A 19,734-nucleotide genomic window follows, 5' to 3' on the forward strand; every position below is an offset into this window, starting at 1 on the left:
GAGGGGCCACCGCATTTACACGCAGTTAATTGAAGCCATCAAAATTAAACCTCAACCCGGGACAGGGGAGTCACGCACCAGAGCCAGGCTGATAAGAGAAGGCCTAAGTTAGAGTCAGCCAATCGATTGGCAGCAGGTGAGACCCATTTCGTAGTACTACCAAACAAAAACCACCAAAAACCTCCCATTTGGGGGCTTCGTTCGCCAGTTAAGGACATTTATTTCGACAAATTTATGAACCCCAAACAAATTGCTATTAATTTTCCGGTATTGTTTTTAGAGTAAATAAATAAGCTTGATGTTTGAGCAGGTCGTAAAGGTGGAGCACGTGAATAAACGGGCCTGGCAAGGGACAGTGGGTGGCGATGGGTGGCGATTGGTGGCTCCGGGAGCTTGGTGGTTGGCCCGGTCTTGCGTGCGCCAGCCTCATTTCGACAGCGGCTGGCAACCTTCGCGGTGGCGTGACGAAACAATTTTATTTGTCCTGCCCTCGTAATGGTGGCCTGGCCCCTGGATGTGGAGGTGGCCCTTGTAGGCGGATCTGGAGGAGGGCCCTCCATTTGTGGCCTACTCCCCTTCGTTTGCTCCGTTTCATACTTTGCAGATGGGCTGTCGGAAATTATGATATTTGCATTTGCTCAAGTTGCTTGCCTCGGCGGAGGGCCCAGACCTTAATGCCGACTCGCGTTTACGACAACTCCAATTGAACAGACACGACCTCCGATTGTAATGGCTTCGTTTCCAGATTGGAGCAGCTCGCATGCAAGGCACCAGGCAGTCCACCTGTGGAACGTGCAATGGATTCGCCTCCAATCGAACGGGGCCAATCGTCGAACTCATGCTTAATTCATTGAGGCTTTGGGAGCACTCTTTGGTATAGCTTATTTGTAAATAAAATAATAGTCCATTCTTAAATAAATCAAATTTCTGATTCTGACTTTCGTTAACATTAGAAAATTATTATATTATTTTTTGGTTAAAAGTGTCCCAATCAGTAAATGAACAAAACGTTTCAACTGAACTTTCTTTCCATATATTGTTCCCTTTTTCAACTCAAATAAGAATTGCTTTTCATAGAAATTAAATCTGACAACTAACAAAGAATTTTGATTTTTAGATTACATCGTCTAAAGATTTCGCGGTTTTTTTTAAATTATTTAATAAAACTATTATAGATTTAATTTTTTTCTTCGTACCCCATTCAACAAGGAATTCATGCTTCATAATTCAAGTTTTTGTTATCCTAACTAAAATTATATCGTTAGTTATAAATAAGCCAATTGAGATAGTTGGTTGATTTAGAAAAAATATATATTTTGATTTAAATGCTATAGTCACGTTTAAATGGAAATTTATCAAAATAACTTTCATACCCAAGAAATTTCACTAACAAATTCACGTTTCCATTTAATTTTACTAATTTCGGATTCCGCCGGCGTATATGTTTTTAAAGTCGGAAATTGAACACATTATAATTTAAATTAGCTGCTTTCCAAAGGCACTATATATAAGAGCGTTTCAAATGTCCTGTCCAGGGAAGCAAAATATTAGCACATTTTAAATATGACAAATATTACTTACCTCAACCAGCAGAAACGGCTAATTGTTAGCTATCCCCAGCGTTGCTCTATATACTTGCACAGTTTCATTACGGCGCAGATGTGGACAACTAAAAAATAGCATAAAAATACACTTTTCAAAAAAGTTGGCACTAAAGATATCTTCTGCTTTTTTAAAATCAAGATGAGCAACAGCAATTCGTGTAACAACTAAAGCCGAAAAAACATTCATATATGGCAGCATTGATTGATTACACTATGCAAAATTTGATGAAAAAATCGATTAAAAAATACATTAGTGCGACTGTATAAGCCTAATATATCACGGTGTGCTGAACACGACCTTATTTTTGGAATTTTATTTTTCGAGAAAATTTATCTTAAAAACCCAAAAAAGGATTTTAAGTAAGGGCCGAACTAAATTTTAGTCCCTAAACCTATGATATTTTTAATACAATATGCACATTTTTACAATAATGTTTTAGGCATTTCACAAAAATTGTATGTCTACTTTTAGGGTATAGTTTCACTGAAGCGTAAATATCTTAGTTTTATGCACTAACTTTCAGTTTGGTTGTTATTTAGAGTCAAAGAACCCCTAAAATCGTTATTTTTGGGGTTTTAAGATCACTTTTCTCAAAAACTGAGGGTGATGGCGATATTCTAAGAATGAGGTCGTGTTCAGCACACCGAGATTTATTAGGCTTATATAGAGGCACCAATGTATTTTTTAGGCTATTGCACAATGTTATTTTGGTTGTCAAAAATCAATGTTTTTTTTTTTTTAATAAAAAATGTCATTAAAAGTTTTGATCACTTTTTCCAGCTTCAGACCGAAAGATAAATACTTACCTATTGTGAAAATGGTGCTGAAAGTACAAATAGCATAAACATAGCTGAGAATTTTTCCACACTTGAACAACGTTCTTATGTTCTGTTTACGAATATAAACGGAAATAATGTCGGTTACAATTTAACTGATCCTTACTCACCTTTTTTTCCCCAATCAACATTAAAAGCCCCGCGGCTATATAACTTAAGCCTATAAGAAGTTGCCAAACAGCAAATAGAAAATATCCGCCAGGGTTCCCTAGCAGCATTATAATTCCCACCACAATGCTTAAAGACCCAAGTACGATGCACCATATAGGATAGAATTTGGCGCAGCACTCTGGTGAATAGTTTTCGCAGGACTGGCACATTGTGAAACCGATTTTAAATAATTTGTCTCCTTTCGTAGCTTTATATGTACAGTGTACACAGTGTGGAAAACGGACTTGAACTGGCTGGAAAATGTTCATGGAGTCATGAGTTTTTTTGCTAAGTGAACTAGATTGAAAAAAATGGAAAATATTTGATACATCTGAGACTTTGTTTTCAATTAGCTCTAGCGTAGGTACATGTACATTTTATTAGAATAGTTTGAATTTCGTCGAAAAAAAAGATTAAAACAATTAAAAAATTCCAAATCGGCACGCTGCGATAGACCAAATTTCAAATGCCTGACTGAAGTGGGCCAAATGCGAACCATTTAAAAGTGTGATTAATTAATTTTCGTCACAAAAATTTCTTTTATTTTTTCTTTTGAGTTCTGCCGGCCTGAATTTTTTACAACTCGAAAAATGTACACAATTTAATTTACATTATCTGCTTTCCATATAAACGTGCGTTCCGCCTGATTTAGTCCGACAAAATTTCCTGTTTAGGCAAAAACATTAAAACATTTCTAATATGACAGATATCACTTACCTTAACAAGCAAAGATGAATCGGATTATTAATCCGTAGTTTAGGTCGATCTCGTGACATCGAAATGGAAATCGGATGCGATTAATTGTTAGCTATCCCCCAGCGTTGCTCTATATACCGGCACAGTTTTATTACGGCGCAAATGTGGACAACTAAATGCAAATACAGAAAAAAATGTATGAAAACAAAATGCAACTGGTAGTGATTTCATGTGCACTCATTATACTCGTAGTTATATTATAATTATGTGAAAACAAATACTTGTAAAGTATATATAGTATAAATAAACAATTTAAATAAGTGGACAGATGACGGTATCAATTGATTGGTTTTTCTTGTTCTCAGAACGTGTTGGTAGAGTCAGCTTTGGCCAATTTTACCAGGTCGTTATCCTCCCAGATGGTTAGAATCAGACGAATATTCTGTGCCATTTCAGAAAGAAATAATGTACGGGTTATCGAGCAAGCGAGCCTTCAGCGTGTCAAACTCGTTAGCGACTGGAGGATGCATGTTTTTAGCCTCTACGCCTAAAATGACTTGTGTAAGTACATAAAACGCAGTGCGTGGTTAAATTTTTCTATCATTGCATAGAGTATTATAATTTCAGTCAGATGTATGCAACACCGTGAAGGAACCCTATAAAGTATATATATTCTTGATCAGCATCACTAGGAGAGTCAATCTAGCCATGTCTGTCTGTCCGTCCGTCCGTTTCTACGCAAACTAGTCCCTCAGAGTTAAAGCTAAAGCTATCTGCATGAAACTTTCCCAAAAGTTGTGTTTCTATTGCAGGTAGTATATAAGTCGAAACGAGTCGAATCGGAAAATCAGAAATATTAATGAAAAAAAATTATAGCATCGACATATAGTAATGGTTAAATATTTCAGAATTACGTTTTAAATTTCATCAAAATCGGACGACTATAACATAATCCTCCCATGGAAACAATAAAAATATAAAAAAAAAAAATTCAAAAAAAATGTACTTTAAAATTTAAAAAGCGAATTGGATATCGACATGTAAGCCCAGCCAAATATAGGATGCAGAATGAACAATGTCTTCCTGCTAAGACCCAAAGAATACTTACTTATAGTAAAAACGGTCATTACAGAACAAATAGGAAAGAAATAGCTGAGGACTTTTCCAAATTTGAACAACCTTTTTTTATTCTGTTAAAAAACAAAGTTAAATCAATGTTGGTTAAAATAGAATAAATTTTAACTTACCATTTTATCACCAAGCAACAACAAAATCCCAGCGACCACATAAGTGAAGTCAATTATGACCTTAATAATAGAAATAATTCTATAAGTTCTATATTTGTCGCGTATTTTTTCAATGGTATCCCAGTCGTCACCGTCCCAATCAGCCCTTGAAAAAATATAGGGGTTGTCGATTTTATTTGTATAGTCAACTACCAAATAAATTGCGCTCGCAGTGAAAAAGGCTCCAAGAACGATGCACCATATGGGATAAAATGTGGCGCAGCACTGTGGTGAAAAGTCTTCGCAGGACTGGCACATTTTCAAATCGATTTTCAAATAATTTGTCTCCCTTCGTAGACAAATAGCACCAAGTCTACGTCAACTATATGAAAATAAAATATTTGATCAAAGGCAACAGTACGTATGAGTGATAAACTTTACAGTCAACACGCCGACCATAAATCGCATTTTTTTCTACTTTTTCTTTTTTGCAAGTCTTAAATGCACCAACGATTTTTTCATACAAAAAATAACCAACCTAATGTACAGTGTACACAGTGGGGCAAACAGACTTCAACTGACTGGAATATATTCATGAAGTCATAAGCTGTAAGGTATACTGGTTTTGGAAAAAAGAAAGCATTCGGTTTGATAGTTCTGAGACTTTTAATTTCGCAAATATTGTGATGACCCTTGTGACGAGTCCACAACTCATTTAGCTCTAGCATAGGTACATGTACATGGGCTATAAATAATTTAAAGTATTCGCGGACTTCCGACTTTCGACTCCTGGACTCCTGGACTCCGCTACTGCCCCCCAGTCCGCTGCACGTTGTCGAAGGGCACGAGGACACCGGGCGGTCCGCCAAAGCGACTCTCCGTTCGCCGGTTGCCACCTGCCGGACGATCCCTGTGCTCCGTCTGCTGGCGGACCGGCTGGAAGGGTCGCGGCTCCGGCTGGCTCTGTGGCGAAAGCACACCCGTGGGGGCGCCGAAGCCACCGTTGTAGCGACCCGGATTAACAGTGGGCCGCGCCTTGTTCGCCTTCACAATGGTGCTGAACTCGTGCTGATCGCCGGCCACGTAGATGTCGGAGTGGGGGTTGGTCGACTGTGGACGCAGTAGGCCCGCCGGGGCGCCAAATCCGCCCGTATACTTCCCAGTGTTGCTAACTGGTGCCGCAGTCTCCGCTGAGAAAAGGGAAAAAAAAGAACGTATATAGTAGTAAGACTCAATACATTGTTATTTGATCTTAATATGTATATAAATTTGACTGGACAAAATTACTTAATTTCAATCTTTAATTAAATTGAGTCAGGAGATTCATGTTTTTGGACGGACAGATAATCAACAAGAAAGAACGCTAAAGTCGAGTTTCCCGACTAAAATTAAGATCTTGAATTAGATTGGACATAAATCGGACTTATACGTGCAGGAGGAAACTGAAATCTCAACTAGATTCCCTTAACTCAGCCAACAAACTTCAACCTAAATATTTTCCCTACAAAACAATCGAAGTTTAGGTGGCGCCATCTGTCGAACTGCATAGCCAACACTAGAAGCTAAGAGAGTGCAGCACCCCCACCCCCCACTAAGAGTTCTGTAATTCTCTCTCTCTCTCTCTCTTTGTCTGTTAGCAGCGACAGAACAGCGGCCGATCAGTGGCTAAGCAGCGGCAGAGGGGCGACAGAGAACTTCATACGACCCATAACATCTAAAATATTAGCTCGATTTTGAAAATGTTGGGTATACTCTACGAGTAACGGGTATAAAAATTTATACCCACTACAACTGTTTGGCAAAAATATGGACTAAGGTCAATCAAAACATATGGTCCTGTTGATTCTTAGAAAATCGCTGCCGATCGAGATGTGGCCGCGTTACTACTTTGCTCTCTCAAGTGAACTGCGTGTTTTCATTTTAGAGTGACGTCATAATTGAAACTTTCCTAATAACTTCTTAAACACAGGTTCGATTTAAAACATTTAAAGTGTGTTGATTGATATTAACCTAATAAACAAAAAGGCGTTACAGAGTTCTGCGATTTGTATTGATCCACTCTATCAAGATATCGACGTACATACGATCGGACTTTCAGACGGACTCAGCTATTAATCCTGATCACCTACCTATTACCAGTTACGAGCTTTTCAACAACTTTTACTCTACAAACAACGGGTATAAATACAACTTGAGGGCGGAAACGGGATCATCTGTACTCACTTTTACGCTGGACGCTGGCCACCGGCGTGCTGATGACCTTGCCGTCGTCGCTCTTGGTGTACTCGACCTTGCTGGGCGGGAAGGGTTCGCCGCTGGAGGGGCTGGCTGCCTGGTTAGGATTATTCGCTGCTGGCTCGAAGCGGGCTGCAAAAGGCGTGACAGAGTTGGTAGTGGGAAGGGGAGGGGTCAGTTGTCCGGCACTGGAGACGGCGGCGGGGGCGAAACCGAAGGCGGAACCGGAACCGGAACTGGAGACGGAGTCCGTGCGGTCAGCGGGCGGTATGAGCACTAGCGGTGGCTCCTCGCTGCTGCTGCTGCTGCTGCTGCTGGCTGGAAGCGGAAGCGTGACTTTGGATGGAAAAGCGGAGGGGACGGGCGGGACGGTGGGGAGGCGTGGCTGGGTGGTGGGGGAACGGGTACTGCTGGCGGCTGGCCCAAAGTTGTCCGGGTCAAAGGGCACGCCGGGACCCACATCCGGATAGTCGAAGTCGCGCAGCCAGGCGGGAATGGTGGCCGAATCGAAGGGATTGCCTGCGTCCAACGGGCTGGGAGTGGTGTTGCTGCCGCTGCTGCTACTGGAGTCCTCCGGCGGAGTATCTGCATGGTGAGTGGTGGTTGTGGTCAGTTTCACTGGCGGTGGCTCTGGGTGGTGGTGCGCTTGAGTGCTGTGCGTGGGTGGTATTGGTGTGGGTGCTTTGGTCGGTCGCTGCGTGCTCGGACGTCGCGTTGTTGTAGTTGTGGTTGTGCTTGTCGTTGTTCGTGGCGTGGTTGTTGTGGTTGTGGTTGTGGTTGTGCTGGTGGTTGTTCTGGCGGTGGTCGTTGTGGGCGCTGCCCTGGTTGTGCTGGTTGTCGTTGTGGGCCTGCTGGTGGGCGGTGGCGTCAGCTGAATGTTGCCCAAGTCGACGAACGGCTCGAATGGCGGCTCCAGATCGTTGGCCAGCGTGTGGTTGTACTGATCGTTGTCGGCGGGCACCTCGAATGTGACGGCCACGTCCAGGTCCGGATCGGTGACCTCCTGCAGCCACGTGGGCAGGGTGTAGGCGTAGGCCTCCCCGTTGATCAGGCGATAGAAGGTGGCTGGGTCCTCGGTGGTGCTGGCTACCGGACTGGCAGTGGTGCGCGTCTCTGGTTTCGCTGTGGTGGTGGTGCTGGTCGTTGTGCTTCTCCTGGTGGTTGTGCTGCTAGTTGTGGTTGCCTTCGTTGTGCTGGTGGTTGTGGTTGGTGCGTGAGTGGTGCTGCTGCGCGGCCTTACTGTGGTGGAACTGCTCCTGGTGGTGCTGTAGTGGGCCGTGCCACGCTGGCGGTTCGGAAAGCGACCCGGATTGGCGGGCGTGGTGCTGCCCACATGCGCATTGGTGCCATGCTCCGCCGGCCCATCCACTGGACTCAGGGCACTGCCGCTGCTCAGGCTGAGGCGTATGTTGTGGCTAATGGGGTCCACGATGCCCTGCACCTTCTTGGCCGGCTGCTGTTGCGCCTCCGTGATGATCGTGGGCTCCTGCGCCTGCTCATCCTGGTTGTCCTCCTGCCGCTGGACATCCTGCGTCTCGTGCGGCGGCAACAGGTCCCAGGCGATCACACTGAGTGGCGCCGCATTGGCAGCCGGCTTCCAGGGCACTGGACCTCCAATGTCGGGGTCCTGGCGCTGCAACTCGCGGATATACTCAGGCAGGGATCCGTCATCCTCCTTGGCCGCCTGCTGAAGCGGCACCAGGTGCGCCTGCTCCACCTCCACTTCGGCGGCGGTCGTCGTGGTGTCGGGTGATGAATCATGGCGGGGCGGTGTTAGTGATGTGGCTGGAAGTGGTGCTGGTGCTGGTGCGGATGCTGATGATGTGCCAGTGAATGAGTTCGGACTGCTGGGTTCCAGGCCCACAGCGATGGCATCTGGTTGGAGAGGATTCGGATTCGGAGTTGAGTATTTCGGGCAATTCGCCTTGGCTACGGGCAAAGTGGGCGGGGCACTGGAAGTGGGACTGGGACTGGGATTGGGACAAAGACCTGATTGGGAGCCGATCTGGGTGATGGGTGAGTCCTCACCGGCGAAGGGATTTAGCTTGATCAAGGAGAAGGGGGGCGGGGCGTGGCGGTTACTGGGTGGTGCAATGGGAAACTGGCCGCCCAGCGAATCGCGCTTGGCCAGCTTGTTAGTGGTGCTAATGGGTGCGGCTAGTGCGGTGCGGGTGCTAGTGCTATTTGTACTAGTTATACTACTACTACTACTGTTTGTGTGCGGTGCAGTCGAGGCATTGGTTTCTGTTTCTGTTTCTATTTCTGTTTTCGTTTCTGTTTCGGTTTTCGTCCTGGTTGCCGTTCCCGTTTGCGTCCTGGTTCTGGAGGCACCGCCGGCAGCCGCTGCTCGTGTGGATGTCAACTCACCAATGTGCGGCGGCAGGAGATCATCGGCCGGTCGCCGGATCTCCGTGATCCCCGAGGCGTACGTAGGTATCTCGAACTGGACGCCCTGGGCGCTGACCACCTTGCGCCCGTCGGGCGTGTCAATGGGTCGCAGGGCGTCGATGGGGTTGCCATAGCTGTCGATGGCCTTCGGCCCGCTGAAGGGCACGTCCGGCTGCAGCAGCGGCGGTTGCAGCTCGCGGGCGAAGGGCGACTCGCGCACATCTGTTGGAGGGGGAGCAGAATGTGGTGGGTCTCGTTGTGGCTGTGGCTGCGGCTGCTTCATTGGAGCATTTGCAAAAGCGTGGCAAGTGGAAGTGTTCAAGTGGAAGTGGAGGTGGAAGTAGCAAGTGGAAGTAGCAAGTGGAAGTAGCAAGTGGAAGTGGGTGAATGACAGAGTGAAACAGTCAGAACCTAATGTAGCACCCTTCAAACTAAATCCTGCTCAAGTCGAGCTAAGAACTAACCTTTCATTTTGAAAAAAAAAACACTTTTTACATCTAAAAAAAGTGCGTAATTTTTTTTTTTTTGTACTACCAGTACTAACGAGAAAACATTTAATCCGAAAAAGGAAAACCACAATAGGTTAGAGCTCACAAAAGTTAATAATCACTTCAATTTGCTTAGCTAACTTGACATATTCGTAATGTATTAACTATAAGTTTAACTTGAAATTTTAAGTTTTGAACAGGTTGTTTAATAAATTATGGCTTTTAAAGCACTTTTTACCTCTAAGATAAATCCCTGTACTAACGAAAATAGATTAAGTCACAAAAAGGAAAATCACAATCTTAGTTAAAGCGCACAAAAGTTATTGATCAAATCAAAACCATCTGCCAAGCTATCTAAAAGTTTAACTTGATATTTTAAATTTTTAATAGATTCTTTAACAAGAAGTAAACATTTTAATCTTGTCACAATTCCGATTAGAACGGCTAAGCGAAATAATATCGATCACAAAATAATCCGCTTACAAATAATGATAACTTTTTGAAAAGTATACATAAACTCAAGAATAATAATTATTCTGAGCAAAACCTAAACAAAATGATCATTGCAGATTCGGGAAGATATTAAAAATAGCAACCAAACGGCATTATTTAATTGATTATGGGGCTATTGGAAATGGATGATTTTTAAGTTCGGAAAAACAAAAATAATGATTATTTTCGGTACCTGGTTTTAAGTAATTTGGAAAATAGATAAAATTTACATTTGCTGTATAACAAAATTGCGCTCCTAAATGATCCAATTTCATGATTGCCATTAACTAACGAATAAAGCTTTCTATCCTTGAAAAAGTAGTTCATAGAAACATTCGTAATATTTAAGCAAAAGGGCTGTTTCGAGTGAACTAAAAAAAACCCAACTGAAATTCCCCACTGGGTGCCTGAGTTGTATGGTGGGTGAGGAGTTTGTTCGGTGGCTATGCTGGCGATGGTGGTTGGGTGACAGATGAGGCAGCTGTGGGCGGCTCTTGGGCAATTTGGCTGCCGCGGCGGCTGATTGATTGACATTGACTGAGATGGGCCATACGTTTGCTGCGGCTGATGCTGATGCTTATGCTGCTGCGGTTGTTGTGATGTGTGGCTGCTGTGCGGTGGTTACTGTTAGTTACACAAAGGTCTGCCACCAGATAAAATTCAATTTTAAAAGCTACCCAGGCAGGTTAGTCAATGTGTATGTGCATGTGCACGTGTGTTGGTGTGGGTGTGACAGGTGTGCAACCATCAAGTTCGTTGCCTAAGTCTTTCGTTTCGGCTGGCCATTGGAATCGAGCAAAAGGGCTTTAGGGCGTACAGTGCGTTTCATATCGTCATAGCTTGACAAACTTCACAAATGCTCATTAAAAATCAAAAATATAAAAAATAGCTGTGGGAAAAAAGTGTTAAACTATTTTATTGTTTAACTAAGTTGATTAATACACTTAACTAAAACATATTGATAGCGGAAGTTTATCTGCGACTATAAATTGATGTCTCTCTGTATTTTTTTTATCCAATTAACTGATCACTTGCTTGGGTTTTTGAATAAATAATTTATTTTAACACTATTGATGGATCCCTGAGCAAAGTAAATGCTGGTCTTACACTCGTGAAACGCACTTTGCAATTAGTGGATGGGTTTTTATCAAATGAGACACTCATTGTTCTGCCACTGGGAGTCTGGGAATCAGGGAGTCCATGTGACAGGCCAGCAGCAGCTGGCTTTGACAGCAACAACAAGCGAATTAATGGCTAATGATTGCACCGACAACGATTTTGTTATTTTCACTGCGGGCATTGTGTCGCGCTCGTGCCGAGTGCGAATAATTAATAATAATTTACTTGGATATCTGAGAGATTCTCAGCCAGCTTCTGATTTTTGATCTGCGTCTCGATTCCTGTTTACAGCGGAATAACTGAATAAATTGTTTGCCTATACTGTAGATGCGGAATATTTTAATTGGGCTGGCGCTGGGGAATTCTGGAAATGCGGTTTCTGCTCTGCGACAAACTCAACTCGTATGTGACTTAGCCAGATCGCGATGGGCGTTGCTTCAGTTGCCCAGTCAGTTCCGGATGCTAAGCATCTAACACATTCTCTGACCATAGGCAATAGAGATTAATTTGCATTTTGGGACGGGCTTGGCCGCCGATCAGGAAGCCCTCAACTTGAACTTTCGACTGCAGCCCAGCCGCTCATTTTTATTATGAATGCTCAAGAGATGGTGAAGATGATTTGCGTCACGGCTGGTGGACAAAAGTGTTTTCGGATATCGCCGTAATAACTGAAATTCCCCCCACTTCCGGCTCCGCTGCTGCTCAAGTTCAGGCCAATTAATTTAGCTTGTCTGCAGCGCCATCTTCATCATCAACTTCATCGACATCTCCATCTCCATCTCCATCGATGGATCCCCCGCCGCTTATGTTTAATGAATTTAATTTTTAATTGATTGACGGCTTCACGACATCTGCACCCACCTTAAGACAATGGGAATTTCAGCAGAAAACATTTTGCACTTGCCAATTTTACAGTTTGTTTATCATCTTCTTTACTTTGACATGTTTTTGTGCCTGGCCAACCTTCGTCGGAATCAGCAAAAAATTGTAATGGATTTTTATTAATCTTCGTTTATATCTATATCTCGCAGGCCTTGGAGTTATCGACTTATTGGGCTGTCTGCCCACACACAAGCGCCTAACGAAATGTGTCAAAAGCCGTGCCAAATCGCATTTTCAAAGTCGCAACTTGTAAATTATACTTTTTACTGTGAACCAAAATGAAACAAAGCGTGTTTATTGCACTTGAAATCGCCAAACAAAAATGCGATTTCATTTTGATTGTCTGAGAAATGTCAAGGGGAAAGATTAAGACTAAAACTGAAACTGAAACCGAACTCTCCCATAATTGCATAAATATTTATGGCTTAGAATGGGCCCCAGAATTGGTTCTAATCGACTGGCTTTTGTCGGTCGCCTTTGAGGAGTTCGCAATAGATTGGCAAATCAGTGCCTGAATGTCGAAATCGAATTGCCGCTGCTCATGTGTCTACATATCTTCATCTATATCCATAACTGGTTGATATCCCATTGTGTTTTAATTACGATAATCTGCGGCTGAATCATAAATCAAGCCACGCGAAAGTGAGGCACGATTCCCTATTTCAGATCCGTGCGAATTCGCTAATTATCACGTACGTGTACGGGTCCATTCATTACGATGGGTTCATTGATTGCCGAATATGTGAAATATAACTATTTCATGCCAATAAAGTTGCAGATCCATTAAGCCCCAATGATATTTCCATCATTGGTGCTTTAAGCAAGCCCTGAGCTCATGAATTTGCCTTAATTGTTATTGGCCAATTAACCCGACTAGTTGGTCAATGGGTTTTGCCCAAGTCCACGAGATGCTGCACAATTTTCTCGTGTTTTCATTCTCGAATTTCGTGGCTTCTTGTTTGCGGCCCCATGACCCAAAAACTCCGCCACATCATTAGTCTCTAGTTGGTGTAAACAACTTAGTTAACAGAGCGTCTTGACAAAAGCGTCGCTAAATTTATAGACTACATGGAACCCCCCTAGGGATCGTTTAACCCCTCCTTTAACCCCCGAACGCCAAGAGGAAGACAGATCGACGACGACTTTGCCGAAGCCTTGCCAGTCACGTTATCCGCGGCTTACGTAACTTGCCCACTTGCTGGGGCTCTGTGGTTCGGTTTTGGGTCTTGGATTTCGTTGGGGTCTCTTCACATCGGCTCTTCTCGAATTTCGTTTTTCTTACGGCTTTGCCTTTGGGAACCGCGCTGTTTGTTTTTGCAGCGGCTACCTGATTTCGCTTTCAACCCAAAAAAAAAAAAAGCTTAACGATCGGCGCCCAGTTCTTCAGTTTGTTTGTCAAACAAAAACAGCTTATGGCTGCCTGCATTCAAAGGCTCTTCAGCGGCGAAGGCTAATTGCAGGCATAAGCCTTCGGGACAATTTAGCAGACTGCACTCCAAAAAAACTATGGTAATAAAGATGCTCCACTGACAACAGTTAACTTATAAATTAAAAACGGCCAATAAATAAAGGTTATATATTGGAAAAGAAACGCCTTTTTCTTGTTATAAAAAGGGATGTATCTAACTGATCTTGATTGAGGCAATTTACCTTTAAATACCTTATACCTAAGCCTTTCCTGCTACGCCTTTCTAAGCTTTCTGCACTTAATTTCATTGAGTTTCAGACCCACTGATTTCGCCGTCTGTGGCTGCAACTGTCATTAGTCGTTAGCTGGGGGATAACACTTGTCTCCCAGCCGATGTGGGTCATGATCACGATCACGATCGAAGTTCACTGCGGGCTGAGAACGAACTTGTGTGCAGGTGAGTTTTGGAAATAATGCAAATGAGGTGCGTTTGTTGAATGCTTTAAAGTGGTTGTTGTTTTGAGTGAAGAATCGGAACTTCTAACAGATATTGACAGACAGTGGGGAGGAGAGGGGAGGGGGACTTGGGCTCAGAGTATAACTTAGTAGGGTTGTGGTAAAATCGTAAAATTAGTTACAGATATAGAACAAATTAAAAGGAAGCCTTAAGCTGTGGGTGCTAACAGAACCGTTGATCTTTAAGTTGAAGAACGTTTTCAAATGGTAACGCCTCTAAAACAGGTTCGACTGGCATATTATTTATGCCGGACATTTAATAAATTTATTATTTCTTATATCACCCATAAACTTGAAGCTTCCTTCAGAAAATACGCAATAAGCACACATAACATTCAAAACGTAAGCCGCAAATAGAAAGAGGTAAAGACAAAGGAAGCGCGAAAGATCACTGATCCATTGATCCACTGATCGGATTCGCATGCCAGTGCAAATTGAATGCGATATTGATAACGCAATCGTCAATGCAATCGCAATTTCCTTAGTTAGTTTGTCTTTATGTATATCTGTCTTTAATGTAATACCAGGCCTTCCAGCGACGAAGTCGGCGCCGATGATCAGCAGCAGCAGCATAACGGTAAAGCTAATGCTGCCACCGCATCGTGGCTTCGGTTCGATCTGCATTATCGTGGGTGAGCTGGTGTTTCGTGTTTATTATTATTGTTGATTTCGGGCCTCTCTGAATTTGTCACGCAATTAACAATTTAGAATCGGGCATTGCCCAAAGACGAACCGGAATAATTATCGCGTAGGAGCCCGACTAACAATGATCGCGATGACAAAACCGCAGACGCAATCGAAGCCGACAATATATAATGTGTAATATTTTCACCGCCTTTTCTCAATCGAAAAATCCGCGGCACGATATCACGATCACTTTGGGGGGGCGCGAGCGAGAGGGTGCTATGCACGGCGGGCGGGTGCGAGCGAGAGATCGGAGGTCGTAGTTGGAAGATACGCGATGCGCTCGAGCGAAACACGTCCGTAGCTCACGGATTCTGCGCTTTCAATAAACTTGGCCAACAGTCGCTGCTCGGAGCTCGACTCGGTTGCGGCAGCGACGCCGGCAGCGCCGTCGACGTCGACTGCGACTTCGCCAGAGTCCACCCAGAAAATAAGCTAGGGGAATTATGAACTGCGATCGCAAGAAAGTTTCACACCCCCGCTTAATCAATCTCTTCGACTTTTATTTTCTATTTGTTACAATCCACCGGAAAACAGTGCAAAACTATTGCCTTAATTGCTCAGATGCTTGTGATCAGATTTTTTTTGCATACTGGTTTGTCGCCACAGTTTGACGCATTGCCAATGACGTTCAAGGTCAGCCGAGCAACCTGAACGTAAGAGCTTAACCCCCTAACCACCAGTCTCTAAGTTTGTTATGCGTGGCTTCTCATTAAAAGCAGAGAAATGTAAAAGGGACTCAAGAAAATATTTATTTAATATTATGAATAAGAAAAAGTAACTTACAGAAATGAACCACATAAAGCATAACATCCATATGCCTTTTTAATATTTATATATTTTCAGTACATCTCTTCTTACTATAATTTAAAATTTGATTTTATTTAGCTTGGATCTGTCTTATTACCTCTAATAATATTATAAACTAAATTATTTATTGTCGTCAAAATTATATAATATCACTATGGACGGCAATGCATGCAGTGACGACGCGGTACTACTATACATATATAGCCGCACATATTTAAATCAAAATAATGATTTTTAAAAATTAAAACAAATTTAAATTGTGTTATTTTTCTAAACTATAGTCACTATAGTGACTGTTGATAAGCTCATAGAAAATTTTAAATTTAAACTCTACCACTATTTTAAGAGAGCACAATTAATGCATTTTTGTTGATTTTTTTCACTGTTCCATATAAATCACCTAATTTTATAATGGGTTAACATTAACATTCAGCTAACAGCCGCCTAACATTAGTGCTATTCTCCGGATGATTTACAAGACAATAGCTTAAGAGTCTCTCAAATAGACACAACTTTCGCATAAATTAAACACACACGAAATGCAAATTGATATTGAAAACGAATGTGCTCAGTTCGGTTTGTTTATTTTGACAAGTTTGACTTGATTTTCGGAAAGTATTATGCTAACAATGCATAAGTTATGCGTCTCATATGTCACATATTCGCAAGATCCTGTTCCCCCAGCAAGTTCTTGAGTTCTTGTTCCCGGCTCAAATAAATTCATAAATATTTGTTGATCGAAAGATCACGGCGTTGACATAAACATATTTCAGCCTTGCCTGTTTGCCTCATTGCATTGGGTTTTTGACTGGGCTGAGTCAGAACCGATCGATCAGACTTTTGGCAGATCAATAAAGATGCGTTGAGTTGATCTGCGGTGTCAGTGATCGATGAACTTTTGGCATTTCAGCCGCCCGGCGGTTAACGCGATCGGTGATTAGATCATCTTGCCTCGTGATCATATGGCAACAATTTATAAGCGGTCTTCAGAAATTCTTTTCACTGATATTTCCTAACACGTCCTTGAATAACCATCTCCCAATAGTCTGCACATTTAAATGCGTTTATGATCGCATTCGAAAGTCAGCCGTGACCATATCTTCGGATGTCTCTGGAATGTACGTAATTATCATTTGGCCTAAGCAAAACTTTTTTTCTCGCCCATCACAAAAAATTATGTCAGCTTATTGGTTCCGCATTTGAGCATTTGTACCGGCATTTGGCTTTTGACGATCCAAGAGCCAGTTTCCTAGCCTCTTGATGGTTCAGCAAGGGGCGTAGATTTAGCAAAAAGGGATTTACGCTTAAAATAATGATAAAACGATTGAAGTTTTCCAATCAAAACAAGTTTATGGTATAAAAAAAAGGTAAATATGTAGGTAAGAATAAATATAATTTAGGTTTGATAAAATGTACTTTTGAATAAAAAAAATAATTTATAAAAATAATTATAATACAAAGTTTAACAATGAATCTTTAAAAGTATACAAAAACGAACTAAAAGACTTAAAAACTTATCGTAAATAATTCATAGCTTGGCAGTTTTATATGACGGCAAGTATACCCTTTGAATATACAAACATTTAGAATATGATTTGTATTTTTAAACTTTTTATATCAAAATGCTAGCGCATGCAGATTTCTTTAGTTTTATAACTAACACTTCCTTTTGGCCCAAACCCTTGGTTCTTTTTTTCAAAATAATGTTTTCGGTCCAAAAGTAAGAAAAATAATAGGACAACAAATTAACATACTTACATCAATACAACATAGTATCTAGTACTTCAAGGACGTTTCGAGCTAATGGGAAAAAATTAGCTAATTCTATCTGGTAAGTTCTTATAAAAATTGTTGTAAAAATTGAGGAGAATATTAAACTGTTTTTTTTTCTCAGATTACCACCCCCTTTGGCCCACGCCCTTGGGGCGCACTGCGATGTCAATGGTTGCCCAGTTGGCTGGGGCATCGGCGTCGGGAATCACGGCTGTTATTATTGTTACAATTACAACAAAGCTATTGCCAAATGGACTGCGATCCCGGCAAATGGCCAACGGTAGCTGGGGGCCTTTGTGGATCTCGGCGCGAGCACCTCCGCCCATAAATCAAATCGCTTAGGGACGCACAAAAGGGGCCGAGCTGAGACAATGCCCATCAATGGGCGTCTGGCGTCGAAGAAGTAATCAAAATTGTATTACGAAAACAAACGTTTTTATACATTTCAGCCCGCTTCGTTTCTTTTCGTTTCGTTTCGTTTTGTTTGGCCTCTTTGGTTTCTTTGGCCGCAACAATGGCAACACGCTGGCAGCTTGGAAACTGCAAAGTCAGCTCAGAGCAGCAACAATGCGCGCCACATATTATTTACTTTAATAGAGTCGGCTCAGTTGGGAAATGTCGCCGCGACCCTTCACCCAAAGCGCCTTATTAATTGTTTATCGTCATTAATGTCACACCACAAACGCCAACGGTTTTGCTTCATGCGAAATTCGACATACAGTTCGAATGGGGGAAGCCCATTATATACCTATTTGTATATAAACTTGCAAATTTCAAATTTAAATATTTTGGTTAATTCGTCGTTTTTACCATAATAGTTTGGAACTGCTAACTGAAGTATAAATCTGTTGAAAAAAAATGTTTTTTGGGCAAGAAGTTATTACAATAAGTTTTCTAATTGTTAACCCTACAGAAGAGTTGCATTACTGATCTGTGATCACTAATTTTATTCCTCATAGTCTATAAACATAAATAAATACTAAAATATACTTATAGTATACTAAATACTTGCATAATATAGGGTATATTTATAAAAAAAAAGTACTTTAAGTAATCCTCACATTCGGTAAAGTATCAGTTATAAAGTAATTGATTTAAACAAATTGCATCTTCATTTATCTTGCTGAAATTAAAAACCAATATGTATTTCTGGTTTGTGATATTTTATTTAAAATTCTGTATGAGTTTTACTTTGAGTATTTGAAGGCTCATCCAAAAACAACAATTTCAACAATGAACATGCCTCGTACTTACTGTTTGCCAAATTGTTTATGTTATTAACGATTTCGCAACCAGTTTCGTATCAATAAAATTCAATAAAATGCAATTCGTCGAGTGCAGCCCACATGGAAAATGTGTTTTCGAAAAACAACATCAAGCCGAAAACAGTCGAAAAGTCAAACGAAAAAGCGCGCGGGGACCAGTTTGCATTTTGAATGCTGAACCAGTTGGTTCACAACGACAACATCGGGCGCATCTTCTGTAAAAACAACAACATTTTTATTGCAAAAATATTGAAAAATGCGTTGACAACAACAGCAACCACATGCCATACATATGCGTATACATAAAATCTTTTGCTTTTGTTGGTCACCGTGACCTTAACACAAATTTTAATTTAAGTATTATATCCACCGACTACGTGCATCGGGTTTTTTTTCTGGTCCCCCGAGACGGGATGGTCTTTCATTAATAAAAATTCCCTGGCGGTCGAGTGATCTGCATGAGTCACCTGGCTTGGGCACAGAATATATGGCGGTTCATTGAAACAAAACCCGAAAATACCCAAACACAATAACAAGACAATAACAAGGGGCGATAGAAAAGATACAAACGAAATCAATTAATATTCTGTCTCGTTGACGAGTTCTCTGTGAGTTGATGCTAATTTGCGTGGGTTTTTTTTACCCATAATCGAGCGTTCACACATAAGCTTTGATCTGAGAAGAAAGTCAAGAATAACCAGAACGGGTTTGAGTAGCTTGAGTAGAGTAGTCCCCTGAAGTCTTAGATTTGACCTTTTTGATTGCCTTGGCGAGCATTTTTGCAGGTATTAATGGATTCCGTTTGATTCGCTTGCAGATAAGGAAAATTTAATTTATTTTTGATTTATGTGAAAACCGTTACGGTGTGCAAAATACCGTCGATTTTGACCACTGTAAACGGTAGTGTGACCAAGCAGCGTACCAACTTGTTTTGAAAGTTATCGATAACATTCTATTGGGCGGGCTTTCAAAGTTACACAATAAATGATTCCAAAAACATGTATTTGTTGTTGCACGAGCAGATAACTGGATGGATTATAGTAAAAGCTCAAACGATTTAAAAAACTCTTTAAATGAGATATATAAAATGTAATAGTATTCTTAACTGATTTCTGGTATTTTTTCTTTGTTTATTTGGGGCCGCGTCTACGGTCACACTTT

At 41.8% G+C, this 19,734-nt stretch overlaps 2 protein-coding genes and 1 long non-coding RNA gene across 6 annotated transcripts; all 3 read right to left on the reverse strand.

The window, feature by feature from the left end:
- Positions 1-1,394: 1,394 nt before the first annotated feature.
- Positions 1,395-2,850, reverse strand: LOC108143668. Its single transcript, XR_001774341.2, has 4 exons — positions 2,552-2,850; positions 2,412-2,493; positions 1,582-1,669; positions 1,395-1,527 (listed from the first exon to the last, which is right to left on the reverse strand). It is a non-coding gene; the product is annotated as an uncharacterized LOC108143668 (long non-coding RNA).
- A 256-nt stretch (positions 2,851-3,106) lies between these two features.
- LOC108143665 lies at positions 3,107-4,895 on the reverse strand. The gene is made up of 4 exons (XM_017268176.2): positions 4,535-4,895; positions 4,396-4,477; positions 3,309-3,459; positions 3,107-3,257 (listed from the first exon to the last, which is right to left on the reverse strand). The coding sequence occupies exons 1-3, from the start codon at positions 4,829-4,831 to the stop codon at positions 3,389-3,391; spliced, it is 450 nt and encodes a 149-aa protein (XP_017123665.1). The 5' UTR covers positions 4,832-4,895; the 3' UTR covers positions 3,107-3,257; positions 3,309-3,388.
- Positions 4,896-5,160: 265 nt separating this feature from the next.
- Positions 5,161-15,053, reverse strand: LOC108143701 (mucin-5AC). Of its 4 annotated transcripts, none has more exons than XM_017268230.2 (4): positions 14,566-15,052; positions 9,116-9,358; positions 6,737-8,623; positions 5,161-5,703 (listed from the first exon to the last, which is right to left on the reverse strand). In XM_017268230.2, exons 1-4 carry the CDS (start codon positions 14,663-14,665, stop codon positions 5,321-5,323), a joined length of 2,613 nt encoding a protein of 870 aa, XP_017123719.1. In that variant the 5' UTR covers positions 14,666-15,052; the 3' UTR covers positions 5,161-5,320. The 4 variants fall into 4 exon arrangements, with proteins under 4 accessions (XP_017123719.1, XP_017123721.1, XP_017123718.1 ...); XM_017268232.2 differs by having other exon boundaries at positions 6,737-6,880; positions 14,566-15,050; XM_017268229.2 differs by having other exon boundaries at positions 6,737-9,358; positions 14,566-15,053.
- Between the last annotated feature and the right edge of the window lie 4,681 nt (positions 15,054-19,734).

This window comes from Drosophila elegans, unplaced genomic scaffold (assembly GCF_018152505.1).
Source record: "Drosophila elegans isolate 14027-0461.03 unplaced genomic scaffold, ASM1815250v1 contig_758, whole genome shotgun sequence".
NCBI classification, from domain to species: domain Eukaryota; kingdom Metazoa; phylum Arthropoda; class Insecta; order Diptera; family Drosophilidae; genus Drosophila; species Drosophila elegans.

Coding starts and splice junctions, on each gene's coding strand:
- LOC108143665 (XM_017268176.2), bottom strand. CDS start 4,831: ATGTGCCAGTCCTGCGAAGACTTTTCACCACAGTGCTGCGCCACATTT. Junction 4,478..4,534: donor TGTTGCTTGGTGATAAAATG/GTAAGTTAAAAT, acceptor GTTTTTTAACAG/AATAAAAAAAGGTTGTTCAA. Junction 3,460..4,395: donor AATGACCGTTTTTACTATAA/GTAAGTATTCTT, acceptor ATTTGCATTTAG/TTGTCCACATTTGCGCCGTA.
- LOC108143701 (XM_017268229.2), bottom strand. CDS start 14,665: ATGCAGATCGAACCGAAGCCACGATGCGGTGGCAGCATTAGCTTTACC. Junction 9,359..14,565: donor CTTCGTCGCTGGAAGGCCTG/GTATTACATTAA, acceptor CCCCTCCAACAG/ATGTGCGCGAGTCGCCCTTC. Junction 5,704..6,736: donor GGCCAGCGTCCAGCGTAAAA/GTGAGTACAGAT, acceptor CCCTTTTCTCAG/CGGAGACTGCGGCACCAGTT.